The 25,867-nt window shown below is 36.9% G+C and overlaps 4 protein-coding genes across 15 annotated transcripts; 2 read left to right on the plus strand and 2 right to left on the minus strand.

Moving 5' to 3' along the window:
* The first annotated feature begins 186 nt into the window (after positions 1-186).
* On the plus strand, positions 187-11,376 carry LOC143347014 (GIGYF family protein Gyf). Of its 6 annotated transcripts, none has more exons than XM_076775819.1 (16): positions 187-267; positions 1,093-1,137; positions 1,214-1,445; positions 2,336-2,506; positions 2,693-2,894; positions 3,414-3,627; positions 3,752-4,745; positions 5,729-6,079; positions 6,200-6,511; positions 6,642-6,734; positions 6,813-7,216; positions 7,299-7,500; positions 7,575-7,781; positions 7,958-8,360; positions 8,557-8,786; positions 8,919-11,376. In XM_076775819.1, the coding sequence occupies exons 2-16, from the start codon at positions 1,106-1,108 to the stop codon at positions 9,042-9,044; spliced, it is 4,173 nt and encodes a 1,390-aa protein (XP_076631934.1). In that variant the 5' UTR covers positions 187-267; positions 1,093-1,105; the 3' UTR covers positions 9,045-11,376. The 6 variants fall into 6 exon arrangements, with proteins under 6 accessions (XP_076631934.1, XP_076631936.1, XP_076631935.1 ...); XM_076775821.1 differs by having other exon boundaries at positions 7,575-7,775; XM_076775820.1 differs by having other exon boundaries at positions 7,575-7,775; positions 7,955-8,360; positions 8,919-11,374.
* A 144-nt stretch (positions 11,377-11,520) lies between these two features.
* Positions 11,521-14,659, minus strand: Pig-a (phosphatidylinositol glycan anchor biosynthesis class A). Of its 6 annotated transcripts, none has more exons than XM_076775826.1 (7): positions 14,563-14,659; positions 13,284-13,440; positions 13,032-13,211; positions 12,723-12,957; positions 12,352-12,649; positions 11,915-12,275; positions 11,521-11,849 (listed from the first exon to the last, which is right to left on the minus strand). In XM_076775826.1, exons 2-7 carry the CDS (start codon positions 13,437-13,439, stop codon positions 11,778-11,780), a joined length of 1,302 nt encoding a protein of 433 aa, XP_076631941.1. In that variant the 5' UTR covers position 13,440; positions 14,563-14,659; the 3' UTR covers positions 11,521-11,777. The 6 variants fall into 6 exon arrangements, with proteins under 6 accessions (XP_076631941.1, XP_076631938.1, XP_076631940.1 ...); XM_076775823.1 differs by lacking the exon at positions 14,563-14,659 and adding an exon at positions 13,825-14,053 and having other exon boundaries at positions 11,523-11,849; XM_076775825.1 differs by lacking the exon at positions 14,563-14,659 and adding an exon at positions 14,088-14,477 and having other exon boundaries at positions 11,524-11,849.
* Positions 14,569-22,823, plus strand: Neurl4 (neuralized E3 ubiquitin protein ligase 4). Of its 2 annotated transcripts, XM_076775814.1 has the most exons (17): positions 14,569-15,019; positions 15,352-15,567; positions 15,632-16,081; positions 16,155-16,355; positions 16,420-16,639; positions 16,712-16,808; positions 16,895-17,071; positions 17,180-17,488; positions 17,673-17,866; positions 17,931-18,220; positions 18,386-18,779; positions 18,845-19,166; positions 19,243-19,436; positions 19,508-19,713; positions 19,885-21,242; positions 21,393-21,545; positions 21,622-22,823. In XM_076775814.1, exons 1-17 carry the CDS (start codon positions 14,861-14,863, stop codon positions 21,815-21,817), a joined length of 5,136 nt encoding a protein of 1,711 aa, XP_076631929.1. In that variant the 5' UTR covers positions 14,569-14,860; the 3' UTR covers positions 21,818-22,823. The 2 variants fall into 2 exon arrangements, with proteins under 2 accessions (XP_076631929.1, XP_076631930.1); XM_076775815.1 differs by lacking the exons at positions 14,569-15,019; positions 15,352-15,567 and having other exon boundaries at positions 15,702-15,722; positions 15,908-16,081.
* Positions 22,824-22,906: 83 nt separating this feature from the next.
* Positions 22,907-24,866, minus strand: Gbeta76c (guanine nucleotide-binding protein subunit beta-2). Its single transcript, XM_076775828.1, has 6 exons — positions 24,707-24,866; positions 24,464-24,609; positions 24,059-24,358; positions 23,782-23,983; positions 23,344-23,560; positions 22,907-23,230 (listed from the first exon to the last, which is right to left on the minus strand). Exons 1-6 carry the CDS (start codon positions 24,773-24,775, stop codon positions 23,124-23,126), a joined length of 1,041 nt encoding a protein of 346 aa, XP_076631943.1. The 5' UTR covers positions 24,776-24,866; the 3' UTR covers positions 22,907-23,123.
* Positions 24,867-25,867: the final 1,001 nt, after the last annotated feature.

Genomic DNA, 25,867 nt, shown 5'->3' on the forward strand with positions numbered 1-25,867 from the left:
AAGGTTTAATTTATCCGTAAATAAAAAAAATGTACATCTGCTTCTAGCATAGCGGTCGTGCCGTAATGTAATTTATAAAATAAAACAGTACAAAAAAATCAAAGAACAAATTTTCTTCGGTTGATAGAAGAACGATGGTGTTTCTCTAGTAACTTTTGATTTCTTCAGGTGTGCCAACGATCCTCGCATGCGCTCTATTCCCAAAAAAACCATCAGCCATATTGGTGTGTTGTATTGCTGTCCTCAGTAATTTCGAAGATCAGTGAGGTATTTCTCTGGTTCATTGGTCAATTTTTGCTCTTATCCGTTGTTCCGCGAGCGATCGGGAATATCGATGCAATATTCACCTTAGATAGATCGTCGTTCGCGGACTTTAATGACATTCATGAGCAAAAAAAAGTTTGGTTAATGTTACCACCTGGGTTCACGGAAATCGGTCTGTTTAGGAACATGTCGTATAAATAAATGCGTACTATTTTCATTAAACCGAATGCTCGTAGAGCATCCACATCTTCTGCTACGGTTCTCTTTTTCCGTGTGGTATTACCACTGGTACTGATTGATCTTGAAAAGAATCACAGCTTTCGGACGAGTACTTTGCTTAACGTCTATCGTGCTCCACTATCGAAATCTTGCCTCGTTCTTTTTCATGTATTTTAGTTGTTTTTCGAAAATAACATATCATTCGCCACCGTTACCAGTGTCGGCGTTTAATGCACATGGTTTGTTCGATTTTCGTTGAGCAACAGGTAAAAGTCATCAACACGATTTTTCACGGGTGCACCGACCAACTGCATTTTGCACATCTGCAGTTATTGTCATGCAATTCTGCAAAACAGAGAAACAATTTTTCCATTTGCAAAGTACATGATACAAATTTCTCTTACCAGTTTCTTTCTTTTCACAAGCAGTCTAATAGTGTTTAATTCTTAATTACCGATTTTATTTTGTTGAATATAATTTTAAAGCAATTTAAGCACAAATTGCATTGTTCTTCTTCCTTTGTTTTAAAATCATTGTTCCAGCTTTTATTCTGTATAATGTAATAAAACATTAAGACTATATTTATATAATGAGATTTTGTTTTTTCAGCAAATAGCTTATCATGACGGATTCTATGAAATTTGGTCCAGAATGGTTTGTAATGTTTTAGTAATACAATAACTTGATATTTCATATTTGTATGTTTTAACATTGTATAATGAATATACAGGTTGCGCAATCTGTCTGGAGACAATTGCAATAGTAGCGGAAGTGGTGGAGGTACTACAAGTTTAACCACCCCGCGTTATCAATTAGCAGAACATAGATACGGGCGGGAAGAGATGTTGGTTCTGTTTAACCGTAATTGTAAGCCTCCTGAACCATTGTCAAATTTTTCAACATTATATGTTGAGAAAACTCAGCTTCCCTTGGCTCTTATACAAATGACAGAGGATGAAACGGTAATTAAACATATATTCTCATATAGAGTTTGATACTTCTATCTAAAAAGCATTATATTTAGAGAATACCTAATCTGATAGTTAAAGGAAACAAATTTGATTTAAAAATTATTGATATATTTTGTATAATCGTTTATTTATCATCTAAAATAATAATTATACTTGTTTAATAATTATATTGCTCAGAATGACTATTTCAAGGGATAAACATAGTAAAAACTAAAGAATTTCTCAAAGATCATTTCTACGAAATTTTTAGATATCAGAGTTTTTTTTTAAATGAAAACATACATATTTTTTAAATAGACCAATTTTTGTAATTCCGCATATTAAAATATTAGAAAAAGATGTTTAAAAAAATGCATACTCTTTAAGGTATTTGAAATTTCTTATACAATACATGCTTTGTTCAAGAAAATAATTAAATTTTTTGATTTTGAAATCTAAAAGAGATGACAGCAGAAAATATTTCTCCAGTTGCAATGTTTGCTCTTTCAAACAGTTTTGCTTTGTTCTAAATAACTTTTTTATAAATTTATACACTATCAAGATATTCTGTTGTTTCTATTTAAATAATCCACCCTGTATATTGAGAACTGTTTCGTGAAGTCAGTTTGGATCTAAAAATATAACATACTGGAGCCCTTGTGCTAGATCTTCATAGCACTCTCCTATCTACTGTTGTATACTTTACATAATCATCACTATTTTGTTATCACTTTACATTTTATTGCATGTTTTTTCTTACTATGCATTTGTTGCAAATTTAACAATTTATGTACAAGAAACTCGTATTCTACATGTACATGTTTAAGTAGTACTATATTTGATGATAACACAAATTGTTTGTTAAACTCGGAATAAATTGTTCGCATATTGCATTTTTTCAGCGAATGTGGAATGGAGGAATTAATGTTAGTAGTCGTGGAAGAGGCGGGAGTGTCGATCGCGGAGGGCGAGGTAGGAATGGAAGAGGTAGCTTGTATTCGTCTCATTATTCTCGTGGAATTGGTTTCGACGATTCGGGAGATGGTACGCGAATCGAAAGTCAATCGTTCCAAGTACGTAGTTTACACTGTTTCTTCGATATAAGGTACATTAAATATGAACGTAGCGTTTAAATTGTAAAGTGGTAATTATTGTTTAAGCTATCTCAAAAAATATAGTACTCAACTTAATAATTTTTTTAAAACGAACAAACGGGTTACATCTGTTTTAATTGATCAATGATTGTATTTCACATCCAGGGAAGAAACCGCCCGTTCGATAGGTCTCAAAGTGAACGCGGTTGGTCGGAAAGAAATGGGGCCATAGATCCGACCGAGTGGAACGGTTCTACTAGTCCTAGAAAGGAAATAAGTCGTGGGGTTAGTGGTGGTTGTCTTATGGAAGGTAATTGGCGACGTTATCGTGGTGGTACAGAAGATGACGACGGTTGGCGTAAATGGGGTGAATATGCATAACAAATTTTCGAAACGATTCGATTAACCCTTTCACGCGTGTTTTTCGGAAATGCACATGGTTTTTAAGTAAATTTTGTTTAGTAACGTAACAATCTTTTTATTGAATATATATATATTTAATTGTATGTTTAAATACAAATATTAATAAGAATTTCATTTATTTTTCGATGAATATGGAATCTGAAAATTTGTTATATTATTATGTAATAACGCATTAAGATAACCAAAATATAATGTATTATGTCAGATGAATATTTGTTTCCAAAGTGTTAAAAATCTTTTATTGTGTGGTACACTTGAAAATGTGTTTATATTTGCGGTCGTTATACTCATACGTGTACACTTCATAGTATACTTCTAATGAGTACCACTTCCTAATTTGGCCAGAATAACTCTGGCTGTACGCTGCTTAATATATGTCAGAGCCCGGCCGTACATGTATGGTTGTACGCGTGAAAGGGTTAAACAAGAACTATGTCATCGGTAAAATAAATATTACTTTTAGGTAGAAGCAGTTGGCGCGAAGGTGGAAGTATGGATAGGGATAGATTAGATAGAAACGAAGGTGAAGGTGAAGAAGGTCGGAATAGTGGTGGGAGATGGGAACATCGTGGAAATCACAGAGCTCCACACGATTCAAGTCATCACCCCCCTACTCGCGTCGCGCGCACTTGGGAGTCAAATCATCATGACAATAATCATGATAATCTTCCTGAATGGTGCGTCTTATGAATCATGTAACGATTGTTAAAATATCGCGGGTAGGGACTTAATATCGGTATTATGTCAAAGTTATACCGAAACCGATATAATACCGAAATATTCAATTGAAATTCATTCCAGGGCCACTGAAAATCCCAGCGAAAGCGGTGGAAGTTTCGATGCTTCGGGTGCTTTCCATGGCGGAATGTATTCGGACGACGACGAGGATGGAGTGATTAGTGCGGGTGGTACTCAAGAATCAAGGACTCGACGTGTTTCTGAGGGAAGTGCTACTAGTACAACAAAGCTTGGTAGTGGAAAACCTTTATCTTATAGCTCGACTCAAGGACAAACAACGAGTCGCGTTTCCAGCAATACACCTAGTACAATCAGTAAGAAAAGGCCGAAGTCGTTAAATCCACTCGATAAAGACGAGATCGTTGAAAGGGAGAGGAGAAACAGTTCTCCGTCGAAAGCATCTGTCACAACGACGGACGGCATCATGCCTGCTAATACGTCGACATCGACATCGACTGAGACCACTCAGAAGAGAAGCACAGTAACAATAAGTACGGAACAAAGCGAGACTGAGAAAATACCGCCGGTCGATTCGGAAAATAATAAATCTCCCAGTAAAACGCAGGTCAAGGAAGAGGTAGAAACGGAGGCGGCGAAGGTGGAACCGATCGATCCCGCTACGAAAACGCAGGTCCCGTTGCAAACAGAACCTCAAAAGACCATCGTGCACTGTCCAGGGACGGAAAACGCAAGGCAGAAGAACGACGACGATTTGGATAGAATGAAGGAAGAGGCGAACGCGTTAGTGGCTAAATTGATGGCGGACGAAGAGAGTCATAGGGAGAAAACTGCCAGTGTACCGCCTTCTATTGGTAACCAATCATCCACTGTTCCATCTACAAATGGACAGGAGAAATGGTTTTACCGTGATCCACAGGGTGAAGTTCAGGGTCCATTCTTAGCAAGCGAAATGGCTGAATGGTGTAAAGCCGGTTACTTCACCGCAGGATTGATGGTAAGGAGAACCTGTGACGAGCGGTACACCACGTTAGGGGAGTTGATGAAGATCTGCGGTAGAATACCATTTACGCCTGGGCCTTCTATTCCTCCCTTAAAGGTATGTTTTCTTTAGTTTTTTTTATTAAGGCAGTGCTGTCCAAAGTTGTCTCGGGATTCAGTTATTAACATGATATAGAAACGTGGCCGAATATAGTAAATGTCTCATGCATGGTGTCTGCTAACTACTAGTCTATCATGGTCGTCTCTTTAGCATCGCGTAGTTACCTTAACGACTAACGTATGCTGCGCGAAAGAAAGGTTAGAAGGGGAACCAGGCGTCAGGGGCTCTTATGCGGGACAGCACTGGTTTAAGAGGAATTTTTACCTTGTTGGCCGAAAATATAGGTCATATTTAATAATTTCTTTTTAATCCCTTAAGTTTAGAATTAATTTTGGGATTAATGAAAGAAAACATATGCATCGTTACGTTAAAAATATAATCGAAAAACGCATCGATAAAACCACACTTCGTAAGTTTCTATTTCAATAGACGTCGCCTACGCTTCGTTCGCTTTTCCCCATAATTCAGAAACAGAATTATACTGCTTGTAATTGTTAATCTTCTCTTAAAATTATTCCCTAAAGATTTTCAATGAGATACGAATCTGGCGAACAATCTGGCCATGTCGAAACCTTGATATTTAACATTTTTCGATCCACAATTAATTAAGCTATTTCAGCGTTATGTAGTATCCTTTTCTTCTTCGAAAACTTGATTAAACTTCTTTCTCGTTCATGTGAATCGTTCTTGCTTCCTTAGAAATTTGTTACTATTCATTTGAAGTGCTGTGAAGATCTCAATGTTAAAACTTTACGAATACATTTATAACGTATGTATCTCAATTCTGACATAAAATAGTATTGATTGAAATTGACCTAACTCCGCAGGAGGATGTTTAATACTTCAAAATTGTAGAAAACATTATTAATAAAGAATTGATTTTGTTTATCCAACAAGGTAGAAAGACCCTTTAACGAAACTAGGATTTACCAGAATTGGATGTATGTAGAAAGGTTTATTTTTGTTCCTTCTTATTTCAGTTAACGGATCAGGTAATATCTTCTGTTCCTAACACAGTACCTGCTGGCATATCCACGCTACCAAAAGCTGGTATAGAAGACCCACTTCTCCTGCTTCAATACCAGCAAGTGCGGTTGCTACAAAATCAACAATTACTCCTCAGACAAATGCGGGCTTCGGCTATAGCAAAGCTGTCTCAGTCCGAGCACTGGGCGACACTGAGCCCTGTCGAACAGAATCAATTGATCTTTCAATATGTTTTTCAAGATTCCGAGGTCCCAGAGGTGCCAATCTCTACGAATCCCTTTGTACCACACCTTCCAGCTCAAGCTTCAAATCCTGTCATGCAACTTTTCTCCCAAATGCAACAGGTTCGTGCGAAACGTAGGGCGTTTTAGTACTGAATCGCATAACATTTGTCTACTATATTTAATGACAAATTTTGATTCTATATCCGTAATGTCAAATGTTTACGATATGTTTATTTACAGGCTAAAACGCAGTCGGAAACTCATTTGCCGTCAAATTCACATTCTACTACTCCTCCCCATCCTCCTGCGGTGGATCCTATACAGCAACTTATACAGCAGATGGGTGGTGTGCAGAATATACCTGGAATTCAGCAAACTAGTATTAATTCTGCGCCACCTGCAATGCAAGAAGACAATCCCATAAAATCTTTGTTACGGCAGCTCAATGTTAATGCTAACGGTCATCCACAAACACCCCATATGGATACTGTTTGGCCCCAGCCTCCGCCACAAATAAATCCACAATTTAATGCACAGAATTGGCTAGCACAGGTATATACTAATTTATTTTAACACTTTCGATGCCACTCTGAATTTTTTACCCATACCGTTTAATATTTTTGTTATTAAGTGTAACGTTTTTATAAAATATTTTGTAAAGTTATAATCCGAAATATTACAGGTTGGACCTATACCTGCAGTACCTCCTGGTCAATTGGCTGCCTCGTTATGGGATTTACATACTAAGGAAATAAAGACTGAACAACAGATATTGGTGAGTGGGTTAATGAAGTAAATTGATCATGATTATTCGTAAAATAGAACAGAGAATTAAAATATCGATATATTACAGGAAGAACAAAATCTTAGGCTACAGGAAGATAGAAATAAAGAAAAATTGAGAAAGCAAGAGGAATTACAGCGACAGGCTGAGGAAGAGAATGAGAAGCGGAAAAAGGAAGAACAAGCTAGACAAGCGGAAGAAGCGAAACGGAAAGATGAAGAACGGAAGAAAAAGGAAGAGGAAAAGAAACGGAAAGACGAGGAGAAGCGTAAACAGGAAGAAGAACGGAAGAAGAAGGAAGAAAAGAAACGTAAAGAGGAGGAGAAGAAACGAGAGGAGAGGCGGAAGCAAGAAGAAGAGAATTCACGAAAAAAGTTGGAAGAGGAGAAGCATAGAAAAGATGAACTCAAAAAACAGGAAGAGAAACAAAAGAAAGAGGAAGAAAAGCGGAAGCAAGAGGAAGAACGAATGCGGTATGGACTACTAATCGTTCAATTATGTATAAGTAAACTATTTCTCAAATATTTATACATTTATATACCTTCGTTACTACAGAAAAGAAGCAGAGGCGCGTAAGCAAGCCGAAGTAGAAGAACAAGCTCGTCGAGCGGAACAAAGACGACGAGAGGCGGAAGCACTTCGTAAGTTGCAAGAAAGTACTAAGGCACCCTGGGCGCAGGCACCCCGTGCATCGGCTCCTGCTACTCCTGCTGCTTCCTTTGCTGATATCCAGAGACTCGAGCGAGAAAAGAAAGTTGTACGTGAGAATTACTTTCAAAGTATTATTAATACTGTGTGGACAGTACATTGACTCAAGAAATTCCATTGCAGGAGGAACAACGATTTCAACAAATGATGCAACAGCAGCTGGCTCAGCAGAAGGTCATGGAAGCGGCTCAAGAAGCGTCAGTGGCCGATTCTTCTAAAAGATTGCAGTTTAAGTGGGCGGAGAAGGCTACCGCCTCCATCAAGCCTCTGCAAGTGAAGAATCTCGCGCAGATCCAGCAGGAAGAGCAGGAGCGCATCGCCAAGGTAAAGGTACTTATAACTTTTCTCTGTACTTCAATTTCGTATAATCATTGTTTAGTGGATTACAGAGTATTAATAATCTTTATTTACTTCGAGATTCCGTTATAAAAATTTGATAATCGATCAATGATTATTATCGAACGATAATGACACGTCGCTGATTATTATTGTTAATCCTTTAGCAGCAAGAAAGGGAACGGCAAGAAAAGGCAGGCCAGAAAGAATCGGCAAGCCTGTTGCAGAGTGCCGGGATTTGGGGCACTGCGTCTCAGTGTTTGAATTGGGCTAATTCAAGCACGTCTAGTGGTGGTCAAGCTTGGTCCAGCAATAGTGGCACCAGTGGTTTCTGGGACGATCCCACGCCGATCAAGTCTTCTACAACCACAAAGCAACCAGTTAAACTAGCTGCAACTACAAAAGCTCCTGCGACCAATCAGTTACAGCAACAAAGTAACAAGGCGAGTAAGAGCAAAAATAAGAGGGAGGAGGAGCTGGTGAAGAAATTGTTTGAACAGAACACTGCCAAGACTGACGACTTCACGCAATGGTGCAACAAAGCTCTGAGTGGTTTGCAGGTGTCCGTGGACAGTAAGTTGCATTGAACTTTCTTTCCCTCTTCGTAGTGACGGGATCGATACGATACATACCAGTGGTATTTAAGCAATTTGATTTAATACAAAATGATATTTTCTTAACAGGTATAGACTGAAATCATATCTATCTCATCATTACCCCTTTGATTTTGTTTGTTATGATTTCACTCACGGATACATTATATTCACAGTTCCCACGTTCGTTGGTTTCCTGCGAGACATCGAGTCGGCGTACGAGGTGAAGGAATACGTACGAGATTATCTCGGTGATAACAAACGGAGTTCAGAATTTGCTAAGCAATTTTTAGAGAAACGTAGCAAGTGGCGATCGGCCCAGCGACCTCAAGCTCAAGCTGATGACCTGTGCAAACCGGCACCCGCTGTTAATCCCAATGCACCCACGGAATTTCAGGAAGTGAAGGTATCTTCAAATATCTGAAATCATTTTGATAGTAGCAGTTATAATTACATTGTTCAATACGAATTTTGCACTCTCCTTATAAGTTAACAAATATATGTAGATTTTTAAAGGTTAAATTTAACGATGTTTCAGGGGAAGTCGAAAAAGCCAAAGAAAGGAAAAATGTACAAAGTTGATAATAGGATCCTTGGCTTTAGTGTTACCGCAGCGCCCGATCGCATCAACGTAGGTGATCGCGATTATGGCGAAGGTGTTTGAATTGATCCCGGAATAGTTCTGACCGGCACCATATGGAAATCGTGCGACGCTTGGCCCGACAAATACGGTTCGTTATTTATTTATTGTAGATGCCAAATTACAGTTCTAAGGAACCCGTTACGAGTACTTCGCTAAAAAATATATACATATATATATTTACACATACACAAGATTTTTGTATCATTATGCGTGATAAGGATAAAACTTGGTTTCTCGTTCTATTCTTTACTCGAGCATTAATGGGCGCCTTAGGACACCAATTTTCACAGCGTGGCATTATTTCCATCTTAAAACGGAACTGAAAGACACTCTTTAAGAGAAAGAACTCTATTGTACATAATTAACTCAAATGAAAAGAAATACTTTACAGACGCAAAACGACACACTCATCTTCTCCTATTTACGCGGTATACATACGTATACACACAACACCACACACATACATACACACACACACACACATACATTATTGAATACATTTTGTAATATTTCATCATTATTCGTCGCGACAAAGGTACTATGCCGATCGATAACTCATACACGCGGAAACATCGCAGTTGAAAGCAGTATGTGCTCACAAACGAAAAGTAAAAAAAAAGTATTCAGTGACGACAACAAATTTGTTAAATATGCGTGCACCTGATCGATTGAACATCAGTCAAACACAGTGTTTATGTGGGTGTGCATCGGCGGTTGGACTATACCGAACGCACCGAGTATGTTTTACGAGTATGTTATATATATATATATATACATATATATAGCAACATCGCGTTAATACGACCTTTACCATAGATACTTCTCATTGCTGTGTTTTGAAAAATTACGATTATTATAACCTATGTTTAATACATTAAAAATTTCTTTTTGACCGATTTATCAGCTGTTTTATAAGAGCAATTAAAATATTTTGACTGAACGAATATAAGCAACAATTGTATTGTATTGTATAGCCGAGAGGAAAATGAAAGATACTTATTAAAGGCAACTGTAATGTCTCAGTGGCAGTGACATTTACAAGGGAAATGATAACCTCTTGTACTTTCTTAACACTTTAAATACACTGACGTAAAAGAAGAAAAAGCAAAAAAAAATAGTACTTGCATATAGTACGATAAAGGGAAAAAACGAACTTCCATTCTCCTGTTTTGCTGCAGAATGAAAAAATGAATATGAAAGTAAGCTCGTCTAATGTTTAGAAACGATGTATTGTCGACTTCGAGAAACTTACATAGCACATAAGAAAGTTCCGGATTGATCACTGCGTGTGCCTACGTGTAGATCTCACTCTCGTCGGCATATACTTATAATAATACCTAAGGTCAATCTAAACCGATAACCGCTGAACGAAGAATTTATGTAAGATTTCATTAATGCAATATTTAAAAAGCAGTATCTTTTTTAAAATTTTAATTGTAAGTGTACATGTTATGTACAAGTCCCACCTCATCTGATACGGGAAGTCAAAGGAAAGAATTTTAGCACGTTTAAAAACATTCATTTTTTCGTTTTTTTTTCTTTTTTTAATCAAACTTAAGAATATTTAGACTAAAGAAAAATAAAAAAAGACGACACGAATACTCTGTTCGTAAGCGCGGAACATGTTGCGACAGATCTGACCGCTCTTAATAATTATAATGGTTGTTAATAAGGTTTATTGATCTTCTTCTTAGTACAAAAAGCAAGACTGTCCTTAGCAGAAGATCATAGACCCTTACGTGAAAGATTTATGTATAAATAGATAAATGTACAGTAATGCAAGGATAATTAAATAGGCGAAAACAAATAATTGATTGATATTGTATTAATATTATTATTATTATTATTGTATCTAACGTACAACGTAATAAAAATAAATATTATTATATTTTCAATTTAGCCTTTTCATTTTTTTTTATTCATTATTTTTGGAGCATCAAACGTTTCATACATTTAAAAGGTAATTTGTAAAGTATTTTAAAACGAATAATTCTGTCTGAAAATATTGTAGAAACAATTTTGTATTTGTTCCATACAAACTTAGCTGATTAAGCTAAATTTCATAGAACGTGTAACTCGGTGGTTATGAAATAAAATGTAAACCAAAGTCACATTGCACACACATATGTACAGGTACACACATGTATATGATTAATTTATCACAGTATTTTTGGCGCGCTAAGTTCGAAATATTGCATGGATTATGTTATATAAATAAACACATATGATGAATTGTAAATGCGAGCGATTCCTATACATAACATAGGTATTTTTTAATGTCAATGATGCAATATATTTTACATGTGAATAAGCGTTACGGCTACTATAATTATAAACTGTTACGATATTATACGAACACACCAATTCATACGATGTTACCTATCATAATAAAAAAAAATCTCTAAAAAAACGTATGAAACAATTTTTACGAACGGTATGACTGAAATGCGTTTGTGATAATAGGAGAGTGACAATAAAAACTGCTTTTTATCGACTTGTTTCTCGCTAACAATTATATTTATACTTTGGACACTGTATTTTTTTGTTTGTTTATAGATACACGTTTATACAACATGAAAGTATTTCATCAAAAAAGTATATATACATGCAAACATTCGATTATTCCTCTGGTGTGGGAAGATGCATTAAAAGTAACACTATGAACGATTTGATGAACAAGTTGGTAGGAATGTTACTTGATAAAAAAATACACAAAGAACTTGAATGTTGCTTTAGATTTTTACGGATGAAAAGCTACTCTTGTTTTCCTTCACTCTGAGTATGAATAACGTTTATCTCTGTGTAATCTTTTGCAATGTCAATGTACTGGAAACATTTGATTGTCAGTCAGCAAATGAAAGAATAGTTTAATTATAAAGTTTATGACTTACCTTTCTTGGAACAAGAAATTCTAAAATTTGTAAAATAATATAACACAACGATATAACGAGCAAGTATGCTAATACTCCACTTTGAACGTAACTTGCCAATTGTTCCCCTAAATTCTTACTGCTTTCTTGTTTTACTAAATTATACACTATCTCAGTTCTTCTAGTTACATTGAACCAGTTGTAAAACAAACTTATCCTTTTATGTGTTTCAAAAGGACACCTAGTATTTCCTTCTCTGTAATCTGTTATGGCAGACTCCAACCCTTTAATAAGGGCAGGTACTGTAGGTTCTACTAAATAAATTAAATCTGAAGGTAATACTTCAGGTATGCCTCCAACTTTCGTTGAGATCACTTGAAGACTGCAATAAATAAAAATAATATCAACAAACTTTACATAGTCAGATGGTGTATCGGACTTTTCATTCGATACTTTACCCGCACGAGGCAGCTTCAACGATTGCCATACAATAAGCTTCTGTGAGGCTAGTGTTCAGAAAGATGTGACCTTTATTCAAGACATGTCTAACTTCAGAATGCTCCAAACTTCCAAGTAAAGTGACCCTATGTTGTAACAAGTTTCTTTCTCGCACCTCTTCTATAAGCCATCTTTTAGGGCCATCTCCAGCAATCAGAAACTGTACGTCCTCGTGTCGACTACAAATATCGGGTATAATGCGAGCTAATAAATCGACACCTTTGCGATATACTAGTCGCGACACTATGACTATTGTAACTATAATTAATAATCGACAACGTTAGTAACATTCTGTCATTTGAAGTAAATACAAGTATAAAAGAAAACTTACTAAAGTTATCGTCTCGTTTAGTGATATCTGGCATAAATAACGTAGTATCAACTGCATTTGGTATAACAGAGACCTTCTCCTTTTGGACTTTAGCTCTTAATACTGTATTCTCCTTTCCTGTATGCGACACACATATACAATGATTGCAATCGGCTAACGATATTTCTAGAAATTTATTCGTTAAGATGGCAGATGCATCCGCGAAGCCGAAAAGGGAGTGATCTGTAAAAATAGTCTGAAATTCCAAATATAAATATAATACAAAATTAAACCATGAATATTTTTGTTTTTAAATAATAATCAACTTACTTTCAGTCCCATTAATCTACCGATTAGCATTCCTTCATGAGCAAGAGCAGAAAATGCAGAATGACCATGTACTATTTGAATCTTTTCTCTTATAAAGATATATCTAATGAGAGGAATGGAACAAATCATTGTAGGAAGAACACATTGATTGTAGAAGACCTTTACTGGTATATAATACACCTTAAAAAAGAGACAATATAATCTTGAGGTAAAAACAAACATTCTCTATTAGTAAATTGTATACATACATACTTTTAGGCCATTTGTCATATATCGTACTCCGATTCTATTCCCGTAAGAGTGTGTAAGCACTACAACCTTATGTCCACGTTCCAGTAAACACTGAGACAAATTAAAAATATGCTCCTCCACACCACCCATGTTGGGATAAAAAAAGTCAGAGACCATGCTGGAAAAACGTAAAATATATGTAAGTATCTATTAATGGGATTTTTATGAATATTAAATAGACACGTGTGCAGGTAGAACCATTTTTTTTATTAACACATATTACAAACCATATTTTATGTTTTATTGTATTCATTTTCACATCCGTACAGTACTATAACTTATACGACAAAATGATACACGCGATACATTCGATGTACTCAAAAACATTCAAGGTTTTTTGAAAATTCTTTTGCATCTATACACGTGGAAATTAATAATTATCGATAAATCTATCATAATTATTTAACATGAAACAGTTTCTATACAATTGTTACTATTTCTATTACGAAAAACGTTTCACACTCGTAACAAATTAGAAAAGGTTAGGCGAAGCATTATTTACGTTCTCCACGCTACGCGATAAACCATATTTTTTTTATTCTCTTCACTATAATGAAAAAAATGAAAATCCTTTTAATATTACTGTTGAATACTTTTAGTAATATATTTGTTATAATACAAATTTTGCAGCTTTAATCACGGTAAATCCATTTTATCAGCGTGGGACAGTGTGACGTAGCGCAGTGTGTAGCAGTGCGGCGGGGAGCACCGGAGCAGTACTGTTGAGTGCAGGACGCCAGATTGAACACCGGGTGCACTACTCACACTATGCCAAATCACGCGTACGTGAGCTCGTAGAGTTTCGAAAAGTCGACAAAGGCAAACTGACACATGCTCTCTTTCTCGATTCTCCGCAGCTACCCGAAGTAATTTCGAACCACCTCATGGGAGTCGGAGAGCCGCCCAAGTTTATTGTGGAATAGTTCCTTAATTTTAACGATAGATGGCGCTTATTTATCGACCTCCTGCCCTCTGGTTCTAAACCGTCCAAGTTTGTCGTGGAATAGTTCGGATCTCCCACGCTAGTTGGATTTCTCGACAAGCTTGGGCTTTTTAGCACCAGAGGGTTAATTTGACAATTAATTTAAAAGAAAAGTAATCTATTTAGACATAATTGGTTAAACGAAGAACCTAAAATCAATTAAAATACATTATTTATGAAATACCAATTAACATTATTTAAAATGATTTCTAAATTACTACTTGCAATAAAGTTCATTCAGGTCTGATTTGAACAAACATATTCGATACTTTCCATTCTTCATTCACTTCAACATCTCCTATTTTGTATAGTATCTCAAATATTCCTATTGCTAATTTTAACCAATGAAGGGACACAAGAGAATCCCTATCTCGTTGGTAAAGTTACACTTCATCTCGGGGCCTACGCGCATGCACACATAAAGGAGAACTGACTGGAAGAGCAAGACAGCGATTACACAAGCGATACAAGGCTTGGGGTGAATAGGGACGGAAGATAATGGTGGGGTAAGGGGAGATGGACGGTTTGGTTACATGCGACGGTCGGTGCACAACAAATGGTCGACATGTTTCATCAACGATGCGGTCATCATATTACTTTAACGAACAACAATTGCACGGCCGTACGGGATCATTCGGATTACAATTACGGATTGGTTTTCAGCGCGGAGCCACTAAAGAATGACGAACTTTTCGAAGTCCGAATCGACAAGAAGGTACTTGAATTTGAAAGCTCTAAAATCAGTCCCTTTACATCTACCCGCTACTGGGTTTTCCTGATCTGTCAAATTATTATTTACAGCGTTCATGCTTTGAAGTTTTTTGTTTAACATTAATCATACTATGATTCAGTTGTTCGCTGCTTTTGCGATAAAAACTGTCGTGTGACTTGTCGTTGACGGATCATTCTATAAACGCGCGAACTTTGATTGTAAATCATTCTTTTTTACTCAGAATGGGGCAATTCAATGCTTGAGTTCATTTGAAAATGTATCAGTTTCGTGGTGAATTTAATTATTATAATAAACATTTTATCCATTTTATACAGATGATATCATGGAGTGATAGCATACAGATCGGGGTAACAGAATTTGATCCAGAAATTACAGAACTGCCAAACTGTGCTACCAACCTTTGTCAAGGAACATGGATTATGTCCATCTCTGATATAGTCCATAATGGAATAAGGATAGTAGAAATGTATGGAACAAACTTGGACTCTTTAGGCGAAGAAAGTACTTTGGGATTAATGAAAACATCTAATGTAAGTTTTCCAATGATATTTAATGCTAATTTCAAGAACTTATTTTATTCTCTTTTAATTTTAGCACGAGCTGATATTTTACATCAATGGGGTTTCTCAAGGTGTGGCAGTATCCAATATCCCAGAACGTGTTTTTGCAGTTGTAGATATTTATGGTGCTTGTACACAAATTACTATAACTCACTCGCAAATTGCCTCTGTTGTATGTAATGAGCCAAATGACGAAGTTGAAATTAATAATGATTATGCTCTTGGGGAAACATCTAATTCCTCCACAACTAATCTAGTCGCTAATTTGAATGTTAATTTAAATGTTAATGTAAATGTTAATTTACCCAAGAATCCAAGTCTTGCTGCTATTAGAGAGGACAGACTGAGGTTTCATGAGAGGGTTGGTACACTGGTAAAACTATCCAACAATGCCAGAACTGCTGAAAGGATGAGACCTTTAGATGAATTTAATAATGGTGTAGTAATGACTCATAGACCATTAAGGGACAATGAATTGTTTGAAGTAAGCAAACAGTAATGAGAAATAATGAATAATTTTAATAAAAAGAATTTCATAACAAAATGCATGTATGCAGGTACGAATTGACAGACTTGTGCACAAATGGTCGGGCAGTATAGAAGTTGGAGTCACTATGCATAGTCCTACAGCATTGGAATTCCCTGCAACAATGACTAACATGCGGTCAGGAACAACAATGATGTCTGGCTGTGGGATTTTGGTAAATGGAAAGGGCACTTGTCGTGAATACGGAGAATTTAATTTAGATGAATTGAGGGTAAGATATGGATAATTTAACAAGTTTTTTATTAGATATGTGTTAATAAATTGTTTATATTTAGGAAGGAGACAGGGTAGGCATGATAAGACGAAGCAATGGGAATCTTCATTATTTAATAAATGGTTTAGACCAAGGTATTGCTGCTAAAATACCTACAGGTGTATGGGGTGTTATTGATCTCTATGGTATGACGGTAAAAGTTACGATCGTGGATCGAGATGAAAGGGAAGAACAAAATTTAGTTACTAGAAGAAACACGTTGCAACTGCAAGGTCTAAATGGTAAGATAAACATTTCAAATTTTATTCATTTATTGTAATAAAGTATTATATTTGAATGTTTTTCTTTTCTAGAAACGGAAGAAGAACCACCGGATAGACTTATGTTCCATTCCTGCTGTGGTACGCACGTGGAAGTGATTAATAATGGACGCACAGCGCATAGGCCTAAGTAAACAAATTTTATTTAAAAAAAAAATATATTTATCCTCGCAAATTTCTTATGGTATATAATGTTCGCACATTGCTATTTTGTAGTATAATGGACGATTTCAACAACGGCGTTGTACTAACTTCAAGACCACTGAAATTAAATGAATTGTTCGAAGTTAGATTGGACAAAATTGTGACAAAGTGGGCAGGATCCATCGAGATAGGGGTTACCACTCATTCTCCAACCGAACTGGAATTTCCTTTCACTATGACAAATGTTAGGTATGTAAAATAATTCTTCCAGTTTGAGTTAATGTGCTTATATCATCTCGAATTTATGTTAAGTTTATCGCCCATGTTATTGCTCGAAGGTGGTCATGTCCCTTGCAGATCCGGCACATGGATGATGACAGAAAATGGAGTAATGCACAATGGCACTACCATTATAGATCAGTACGGTCAGAACCTCGATCGACTGCAAGTCGGAGATCGTGTAGGCGTGATGAGAAAGGATAACGCGACGTTGCATTTTTATGTGAACGGAGCTGACCAAGGAGCTGCTGCAATGAATGTGCCCGAAAGAATTTATGGTGTTATAGATCTTTATGGTCAGGCGGCACAGGCAACTATAGTTGACAATGCAGACTTATATAGCCCTACAACAAATAATTCAAGTTTTAGCAATACAACTTTGTATAGGTTTGTAAACGTTGTTCTTTTTTAAGTAAGTACAGTAAGATCCCGTTTGAAGCTGCGAATACGTCCTTAAAATTAGAGCATTAAATGAAACAATACGATATTAACGGTGTAGCGTTAGGCGAGGTCTTACCATGCAAGTTGTATTTCTTATTCAAGATTTTTATTTATATTGTATTACAAACAGTGACTTAAGGTTTCATCATATACACGGTAAAAATGCAAAAATAATAAACAACGGATTGACCGCGTTGAGGCCTAGAGCTTTAGGTGAATTCAATGAGGCCATCGTAATAGCGAATCGTGCGCTGCGGGATGGTGAGATGTTCGAGGTGACCATCGATAAAATGGTCGATCGTTGGACCGGCGCGATCGAAGCAGGTAAATATTTAAAAGCATCACTATTTCTTTTTGCTTCGAGGATACAAACAAAAGAATCTTACAGGCGTGACCGTCATAAGGCCCGATGAATTGGAATTTCCATCCACAATGACGGACATCGATCACGATACTTGGATGCTGTCTGGTTCGAACGTTATGCGAGATGGTGCGACTTTAAGAAATCATTATGCCTGTGATTTGGATAAATTGGCAGAGGGTAATCGTATCGGTATGATGCGATGTTCCGATACTAGCTTGCATTATTATTTAGACGGAGTAGATCAAGGGCCTGCTTGCACGGGCTTACCACAACACGTCTATCCTGTGATTGATTTGTATGGTCAGTGTGTTCAGGTACGTTATCACGTACATGTGATGCTTTAATTTTTATGAGAAACAAACGTTACATACGCGTAACAGCGATGATTTTATATTTTAGATTATTACGATTTAAAAATTGATACTTTTATCTAAAATTTACTACATTTTCTGTAACGCGTGCACGTATAAATTTCTTAGGTCACGATCGTGCTACCCGAACGCAGAGATCCCATGACACAACAGTATTTACCATCAGAGAATAGCACTAGTCAACAGCCTACATCCGTGATTCAGCTTCAAGCTCAAACAGAAATTATGCACAAGTTTCATGAGTCCGTTGGCTTAAACGTTCAGTTGAATAGCGATAGAACAATAGCGACTAGGTGTAGGGAATACAATAACGCTATACTGCTAAGCGAGACACCATTAGAGAATAATGAGATATTCGAAATTTCCATTCAAGAAGTCGCGCGAGAATGGAGTGGCTGCTTGAGGATAGGTGTTACAAGTAATGAAAATGGAAATTGGTTAACGTCTATGAACCTTGTACCTGGTATGGGATGCATTCCAGTCGACGCTTGGTACTTAACAGGTAATTGTGCAATAATACATATTGGTGTTTTTTGGATATTTTTCCATAAAATTTTGTATGTTTAGGTGACGAAGTAAGACACAACGGATACGTTCTGTGTATGAATTACTGTCCAAGCTTGGAATGGTTACGTGTAGGCGATAAAATTGGAATGAAACGCACGCACGAGGGTTATTTAAAGTTTTACATAAATGGCGAGGACATGGGCGTGGCAGCGTCAAACATACCAGAAATGGTGTACGCTGTTATCGAGCTTTTTGGCAGTACCGTGGCTGTGAATATTACGAGTAGCAAGCAACAAAATACCGCAGTATCGCCAAACGCCAGCTTGAGGTTGCAAGATTCTCTGGAGTTATTACTAGATCCCATGCCGCCTGTTTTGCGCAAGTAAGTCTCTATTAAACTAATTTCTATATATTTATCGATGATTCTTGAACATATGATTTTATTTTTTTGTTCGTAGTGACGCTGGAATGGATACGTCTGTAGATGTATCCGAAGGAAAATTAGTCAATGATATAACGCTTACGCCAACGCAACCTACTTCCCATTTAGTAGGAGAAAGCGATTGGAACTACGAGTTCCATGAAAATCATGGAAGAAATATACAACTTGAGTCCAAAACTATTGCAAAAAGGGTTGCGAGTTATAATCAGGGTACGGTCGATTCTAGTGCTTGTACTTTTCTTTTTTTAAACTTTTTTCTACATTATATTGCATTTTTTAAGGAGTGGTAATGTCTAGTCGTCCTCTAATAAAGGGCAAGCCATTTTTAGTAAAAATAGAAAAGATTAATGAACGATGGGTTTCCAATGTTCTTTGCGGTGTGACTTGCATCTCACCGGAGAAGGCTAACTTTCCTTTGACCGCCCTTGGTTTCAAAAAACACTCGTGGATCATCTGCAGCGATTGGATATCGCATAACGGTATCAGGGTAAGCGTTTAATCGATTCTGTATAAAATTAAACTTCCGGTATTGCCGATGGATGTATCCGCCAGAAGAAAGTAGTGCAAAAATGATTCTGCCTGAAGATCTGACTTCTCGTCTTACTACTTAGTACCGAAAAGGTTAAATAAAAAATAAAATATTGTTCAATCTTATTAGGTAAAAACAAAGTATGGAGCTGCTTTGGAAGGTTTACAGTGCAATTCTGTAATAGGTTTGTTCATCGACGAAGAAAATAGATTACGCTTAATTATTAATAGTGTGGATCAAGGAGTAGCTGCAACGGACTTACCCCCCTATGTTTACGCTGTGTTTGACCTGTATGGTCAGTGTGAACAGGTTTCCGTTGTTGGAAATAACGTTGAGACATTTACGTCTTCTTCTATCGACAATACTGCGACTGTAACGTCGATGGTATGTATCAGAACGAAGTTGGAGGACGCAGAAAATTCAAGGGAGAAGGCTGACTTGGAGTGTCATGAAAAGGAGAACATCGTTGCTGCAACGTGTTCGGATCTGTCTACTTCCACGTCACCGAGTGTGCCCAGCCCGTGCAGTTCGAACGTTAAGGACGATAATATTGTAGAATATTCGACGTGCAATAATGACAATGCGCATTTAACAAATAGCATTGAAAATAAAGCGGCTCCTAGTGTGTCCGACAGCAATAATTTGGATCCAAGCTTAGATGTGACCAACGATACACGAAGCATTAAGAATAAGAGTTACGACAACTCGAACCAGCTGAACAATAGCGCGATATCGAACAGCCAATCCGAGAACTCGATCATTAGGAACGAATGTACAAATGTAGAGATAAATAACGCGACTAATATTAATATTAAAAACGCGAACAGCACCACCAACATTACTAGTTTGAACAGTAACAACGCGATAAACGAAAGCATAGCGTCCAATAGTCAAGGGAATAATATAAGTGCCACGCATCAGAATCACGCATCGACCAACATGTTAAGTTCGTCGCAGACATTCTCGTCTCAGAATACGTTGAGCAACGCGACGTCCGACATTTCTAATACGGTTTCTTCTAATTTCAATGATGTACGTTCGAACATGTCCTGGAACAACACCGTGTCTATCGACAATTCCGTTGACGAGAACACGACTCTCTCAGGACAAAACCTAGCCCCCCCTTGCAACGCACCTTCATTGCAACTATTGCAAGCTCCATCATTACCGTCCACACCTCTCGGAACGAATTCTGTACCCTCGAAAAAATGCGAATACTTAAAGGCGTGCATGAGGTTAAAGAAGTCGTTGGTTCTGCCAGACGAGTTCTTTTCTCTGGACGACGTGTTGTGTTACTGTAGCACATGTTACAAAATAGACGAAGATAGTGCAGTTTGTAAGAAAGGCGAACCACCAGCCGAGTTCGCTGTACCAATTGGTTGGACCAGGTTTCCATTGAAGCAAAACATCAATGCCAATCAGATTCCACAGAGTACAACGGATAAGTGGCACGTTGCTTTCTATGGTATACGTCTGGATGCGATCAGGTAAGTAAAACGCATTGAAAACAATAATATTATGCCTTTATTGTGCCGAATAAAATAAAATAAGTAGGGAAGAATCGTAAAAATGAACGGGTAATTGAATAAATGGGTAGCCCAATTCATATTTGGCTACAAACATATTAATGTTTGCAGATTAATCCTCGATACAGGAGAACTTATGACAAAGGAGCAGTTGGATGTGAGTAATCTAACTATGAATATGAAGGCAGAAGACCAGAATCCTCAGGTGGTTTTTTCCCCCAATATAAAGTATGCTGCGTCCGAGGAGTTCACCAGAAAGTATCCGTAAGTACTCTAAGCTACAAGTAGTAATTACATATACTATTAACTGTTATTATTATTAACTATTCTTCTTTCGTAGGTACATCGATACCCAGTCGAATAAAAAGCTGAATGCATCTACCGCGTTCCAGTTGCTAGTAAGACCAGGTTCGTACACGATCAGTCCTGGTGGCAAGGACGGCGACGAACCCCAGTTCAATTCCAGCAAATGGGCAACCAAAGAAGCAGGAGCCACAGTTATTGTGGCTCTTTTAGTTTACCTCGATGGATTTTAATTTAATCCGCCATGAAAATATAGGGACGTTCCATATTATGATCAGCAGTGGAAGCGCGTTTTCGTTTCGAGGACAAACGAATGTACATAAGCATTATATAACGTAATATAATTACTGTAAGATTTTTTAAGATGGATTTTTTATCTTAAATTATTCCGTCGAATCTCCGCTAAATGTATATTTACGTTAAATTATACGTTAGGTACCTTAGTACGAACTATTGCGATCGATTTTCGCGAAAATCTATTGAAGATTTTGTTACCCTTTTACTTAATTTAGTATACAATTATTTATTGAAAGACGATACACGGTGGGTGTAATTCATTGGCTGTCGATTGAAGAAATTTCAATGATCAATTCGTTGAAGTATACAGTAGTATGTATATCAAATACATAGTGTTTGCATTATGTTATACAGATAATGTAGCTACTGGTCTAGATTTACGGCGTCGAACAGGCTCGTCGCCATATTAAAGAAGCACATCTTAATTGTCAAGATTTACGCCTAACGAATACCAAATCTTTAAGTATTAGTCACTAAACTGAAAGTCTCTCTTTCACTCTCACTCCCCTTCTTTTTTTTTTTGTTTAAAGCACCAATTTGCAACGTCGAAACAGACACGTTATATGTATAATGTAGAAATAAATTGTTGCAATTGTAAATCACAACACGAGGCTACCATAGAGAGTTCTCAAGAATAAAATTACCACGACTCGGATACTTTCAGGAAAATGTAATAACTATATTTTCAAATACGCTGTTTAGAGACGCAGTTTTTCTTTGTGAATATCATGTGCACTATTTATAAATGCATACAAATAATATAAATGAAGGAAAAAAACATATCAACGTATTTGTATTTTGTAATCAGTTATTCGTTCATCCGTTTCATTTTGTATTTTATTTTATTTTTTTTCATTTCCTAATGTTTACTTTTCAGTTAAAAAAAAATAAACCAGGTGCTCGTAAGAATCAAGTTCCAGTAACTATCTTTACGTTTCTGGAAACGAAATTGAAAACAAAACTGGTTTCCGTATCCTGTAATAATACTTCAGATAAGGAATACGACAGATATTTATACATATAAATTAATCATGTGAGTATTTATTTAACTTAATACGTATAATATATAGTTTTCTTGTAGACTTATCGCAAATCTACTTTTCCCTGTATGAAAAAACTTAATTCGGGGATAGCGAAGCACGAACATGAACAAACATATCAACAGGAAGAAAATAGGATCTTTTTTTTTATTTCATCTCCGTCAAGACTTTGCAACGTTACTGATAAAATTATACCAAGCTTCTACACCCAAATTCGAACATTCTGGTCCCAAGAGCAGCTAGCAACTGCCATCCCGTTTCCAGCAACACTGAGCGACGTCACTCGGTTCTCATGGCCCGACATAACTCCTTCGAACGAAAGATAAATTCAAGTACAATCAGCGAAGAACATCACGAATCTTCATTTACTATGGAAAAGTCTAAATTTTACCATTATTTCAGATACAAGCTACAACACTTACCATTGTGTTGATTCTTCAATGTGTCCCAGATATGAATAGAATTATCGTCACTTCCACAGAAAATAAATCGACCGCTGAAAGATAAGCCGCATGACGTATATCCAGGATTTGAATTAGGCGGCTTAAACGTGGCTAACTGTTGATCGGATCTCAAGTCCCAAAGTCTCGCTGTCTTGTCCTCTGAGGCTGTTACGAAAGCATGTCCCGAAGGATGGTACTGGACAAACCGTACACAAGGTAATTCAAAATGCTATGAAGTCGATGAAAAATTTTGTAAGTCGTTCCTAGTTATACACTGGTGGATAAAATAATAAGGTACCGTTGTACACATACAAAATTTTATATATATTTGGTAAAGTTTTGTCCACTAGTGTATGATTACGACACTTCATCACACGCAAGACGCAGAGGTCAAAAACTATAGATTTTTATACTTACACAAACGGAGTTCACGTCAGCCTCGTGTCCAAAGAAAGTTTGCTTCGCATTTTCCTCTCTTAAGTCCCACAGTTTACATGTCCTGTCTACTGATCCGGTAATGTATGTGTTCATATCCGGAGATAAACTAATGCTAACCACGTCACCGGCGTGTGCACAGAAATCTGTTGTTTTTTTATTTGCTTCTAAGTCCCATATACAGCTGAAAGAATGTTGACATTATCATACAGTGAGTTTAGACTAATTAGTAGCTGTTGCTATTGTTTGTCGAGTATACATTTTCATGTCACCGGATCCAGTAATGATTCTCTTGTCTTCCAAGAATCTGCAGGACGAGAGGAATCCTTCATATCCTAACAATTCTCTAACGATCTTGGCCGAGCCTGTAGCATCACGATTATTCACATCGTAGACAGTACACATGTTGTCCATGCCACCGCAAGCGACGAAGTTTCCAGACGGTGCAAAAGCTACAGACATCACCCATGCTGAGCGTAACGGGATCACCTGAACCTTGTTCCCGGTCCACGAGTCCCAGATGATTAGTTTTCCGTCCAAAGAGCCTGTCACGCAATGCCTAGAAACCAATAGGTCTTTCTGATTAGTCGATGGAAATTTGTTTCAACGAATGCAAAACGTTACGCTTGATTTGAGAATGAAAGGATCGACGATCGAAACTGACCTACTGTCGCCACTATAGTGCACCGAGTTCACCTTGTTGATGTGTCCCTTTAATAACTTTTTTGTAGATAATTTGACCTTTGGGGCGTCCGCCACTCCGTTGCACGCTTCCTCTAAAGTCGTGTCCTGTTGTTTCTTTTGATCCTCCTGGCTTGCAATGAAGCAAGATTGTTTAAATCAAAACTAAGTATCAGTTAGAGTTTTAGCGATTTTTTTTTTGTATGTACTTCTTTTCTGATACAACCTTGCATTTGTTGATTAAGTCTTCCAGTTCCTTTTTTAAGGCTACCGTTTCAGAGTCATCTTTCCCCATTTTTTTGACGTGTCTTGCTTTGTTTGGAAATTGCTACAGACTGGAAACGAAACACCAACGATGACGAATCTACGGACACTGGTGAACAAATTTCCATCAAAACGTGAAAGAAGCCTCTGCATTGTCTACCCTGCTGCCCCAGTAATCATATTAAATCGACTTAATCCGATTTGTTGGGCATTAGTTTGGTTCTCCAGGCTAACTTAATTACCTACATACACGATAACCCTTATTATTCCACGGTTATAATTTTCTCTGCAATTCGTGATTAGAAATCTTAGGTACTGAAGTTGACAGATTAAAAAAATTTTGCACAATGTGTTGCAATAGATTTAATGTAAATTTTAGATTTATGAATAATGCATACATATTTTGGACCTTCGATTTTCTTTTTATAAAGAAATGTTTTGAAATTATAGGAAGTGGAAAGAAGAAAAAGATACGCGGTTACAGTATACGATCGTTTGTTCTTTTACTTAACAAAAACTGTAATCCGTCGCGCTTTCGAATTCCCATTTCACTTATAAATAATTCGATCATCTAGCTGGATCGATTTAGTTCTTTCGGTTCATCGGCCACGCATAATGCTTAGTACTTTGTTCATAAATTTGCTTATGGTAAAGTAGAAGTAACAAAACATTTTTTCTCTTTTACATTTAAACGCATATCTTTATTAACATTTGATTAAGGAGCTCCAAGAGTGTTTATAAATTAAATCAACAATTTTGTCAACCGTGTGTACTGTGTACGAAAGTCATGTTGAGCAAGGAAGGAAACTTATTGTTTAGTGTCCTGTTATTAAATTATGTAAATCACGTCGTATCGGCCGAGCAAGTTTGTTTCAATTCGACACGAGACGATGAAGAAAACGCGTCGTGCAAAGGTGACTTCTCGAACATATTTAAACAGAGTACTGTTGGATGGTACGAGACAATAATCGAATCTCGAGGTATCGTTGTAAAGGGTACGTAAATATGTCAGGTTCCTAAGTCGCGACTATTTCTTCCTGGGTTGCATGCGAATTGGTGTGCAAGGTGGGTTAGACAAACGTGTTAACAATAGATAACAGGTGGATTTATTATAACAAGAAAA

The sequence above is a fragment of the Colletes latitarsis genome, chromosome 10 (genome assembly GCF_051014445.1).
Source record: "Colletes latitarsis isolate SP2378_abdomen chromosome 10, iyColLati1, whole genome shotgun sequence".
In the NCBI taxonomy this organism is placed as follows: domain Eukaryota; kingdom Metazoa; phylum Arthropoda; class Insecta; order Hymenoptera; family Colletidae; genus Colletes; species Colletes latitarsis.

Bases quoted from the DNA above. Each gene is read 5' to 3' on its own strand.
- LOC143347014 (XM_076775816.1), top strand. From the start codon at position 1,106: ATGACGGATTCTATGAAATTTGGTCCAGAATG. The intron at 3,628-3,751 runs GTGCGTCTTATG...AATTCATTCCAG, and splicing joins CATGATAATCTTCCTGAATG to GGCCACTGAAAATCCCAGCG. The intron at 7,217-7,298 runs GTATGGACTACT...TCGTTACTACAG, and splicing joins CAAGAGGAAGAACGAATGCG to AAAAGAAGCAGAGGCGCGTA.
- Pig-a (XM_076775823.1), bottom strand. From the start codon at position 13,850: ATGGTTTATCGCGTAGCGTGGAGAAC. The intron at 13,212-13,283 runs GTATGTATGTAT...CTCTTTTTTAAG, and splicing joins ATATGACAAATGGCCTAAAA to GTGTATTATATACCAGTAAA. The intron at 12,650-12,722 runs GTAAGTTTTCTT...TATTAATTATAG, and splicing joins TAAACGAGACGATAACTTTA to TTACAATAGTCATAGTGTCG.
- Neurl4 (XM_076775814.1), top strand. From the start codon at position 14,861: ATGGTCGACATGTTTCATCAACGATGCGGTCATCATATTACTTTAACG. The intron at 16,356-16,419 runs GTAAGATATGGA...GTTTATATTTAG, and splicing joins TTAATTTAGATGAATTGAGG to GAAGGAGACAGGGTAGGCAT. The intron at 21,546-21,621 runs GTAAGTACTCTA...CTTCTTTCGTAG, and splicing joins GAGTTCACCAGAAAGTATCC to GTACATCGATACCCAGTCGA.
- Gbeta76c (XM_076775828.1), bottom strand. From the start codon at position 24,775: ATGGGGAAAGATGACTCTGAAACGGTAGCCTTAAAAAAGGAACTGGAA. The intron at 24,359-24,463 runs GTCAGTTTCGAT...ATTGGTTTCTAG, and splicing joins CACTATAGTGGCGACAGTAG to GCATTGCGTGACAGGCTCTT. The intron at 23,984-24,058 runs GTATACTCGACA...ACATTCTTTCAG, and splicing joins GGATCCGGTGACATGAAAAT to CTGTATATGGGACTTAGAAG.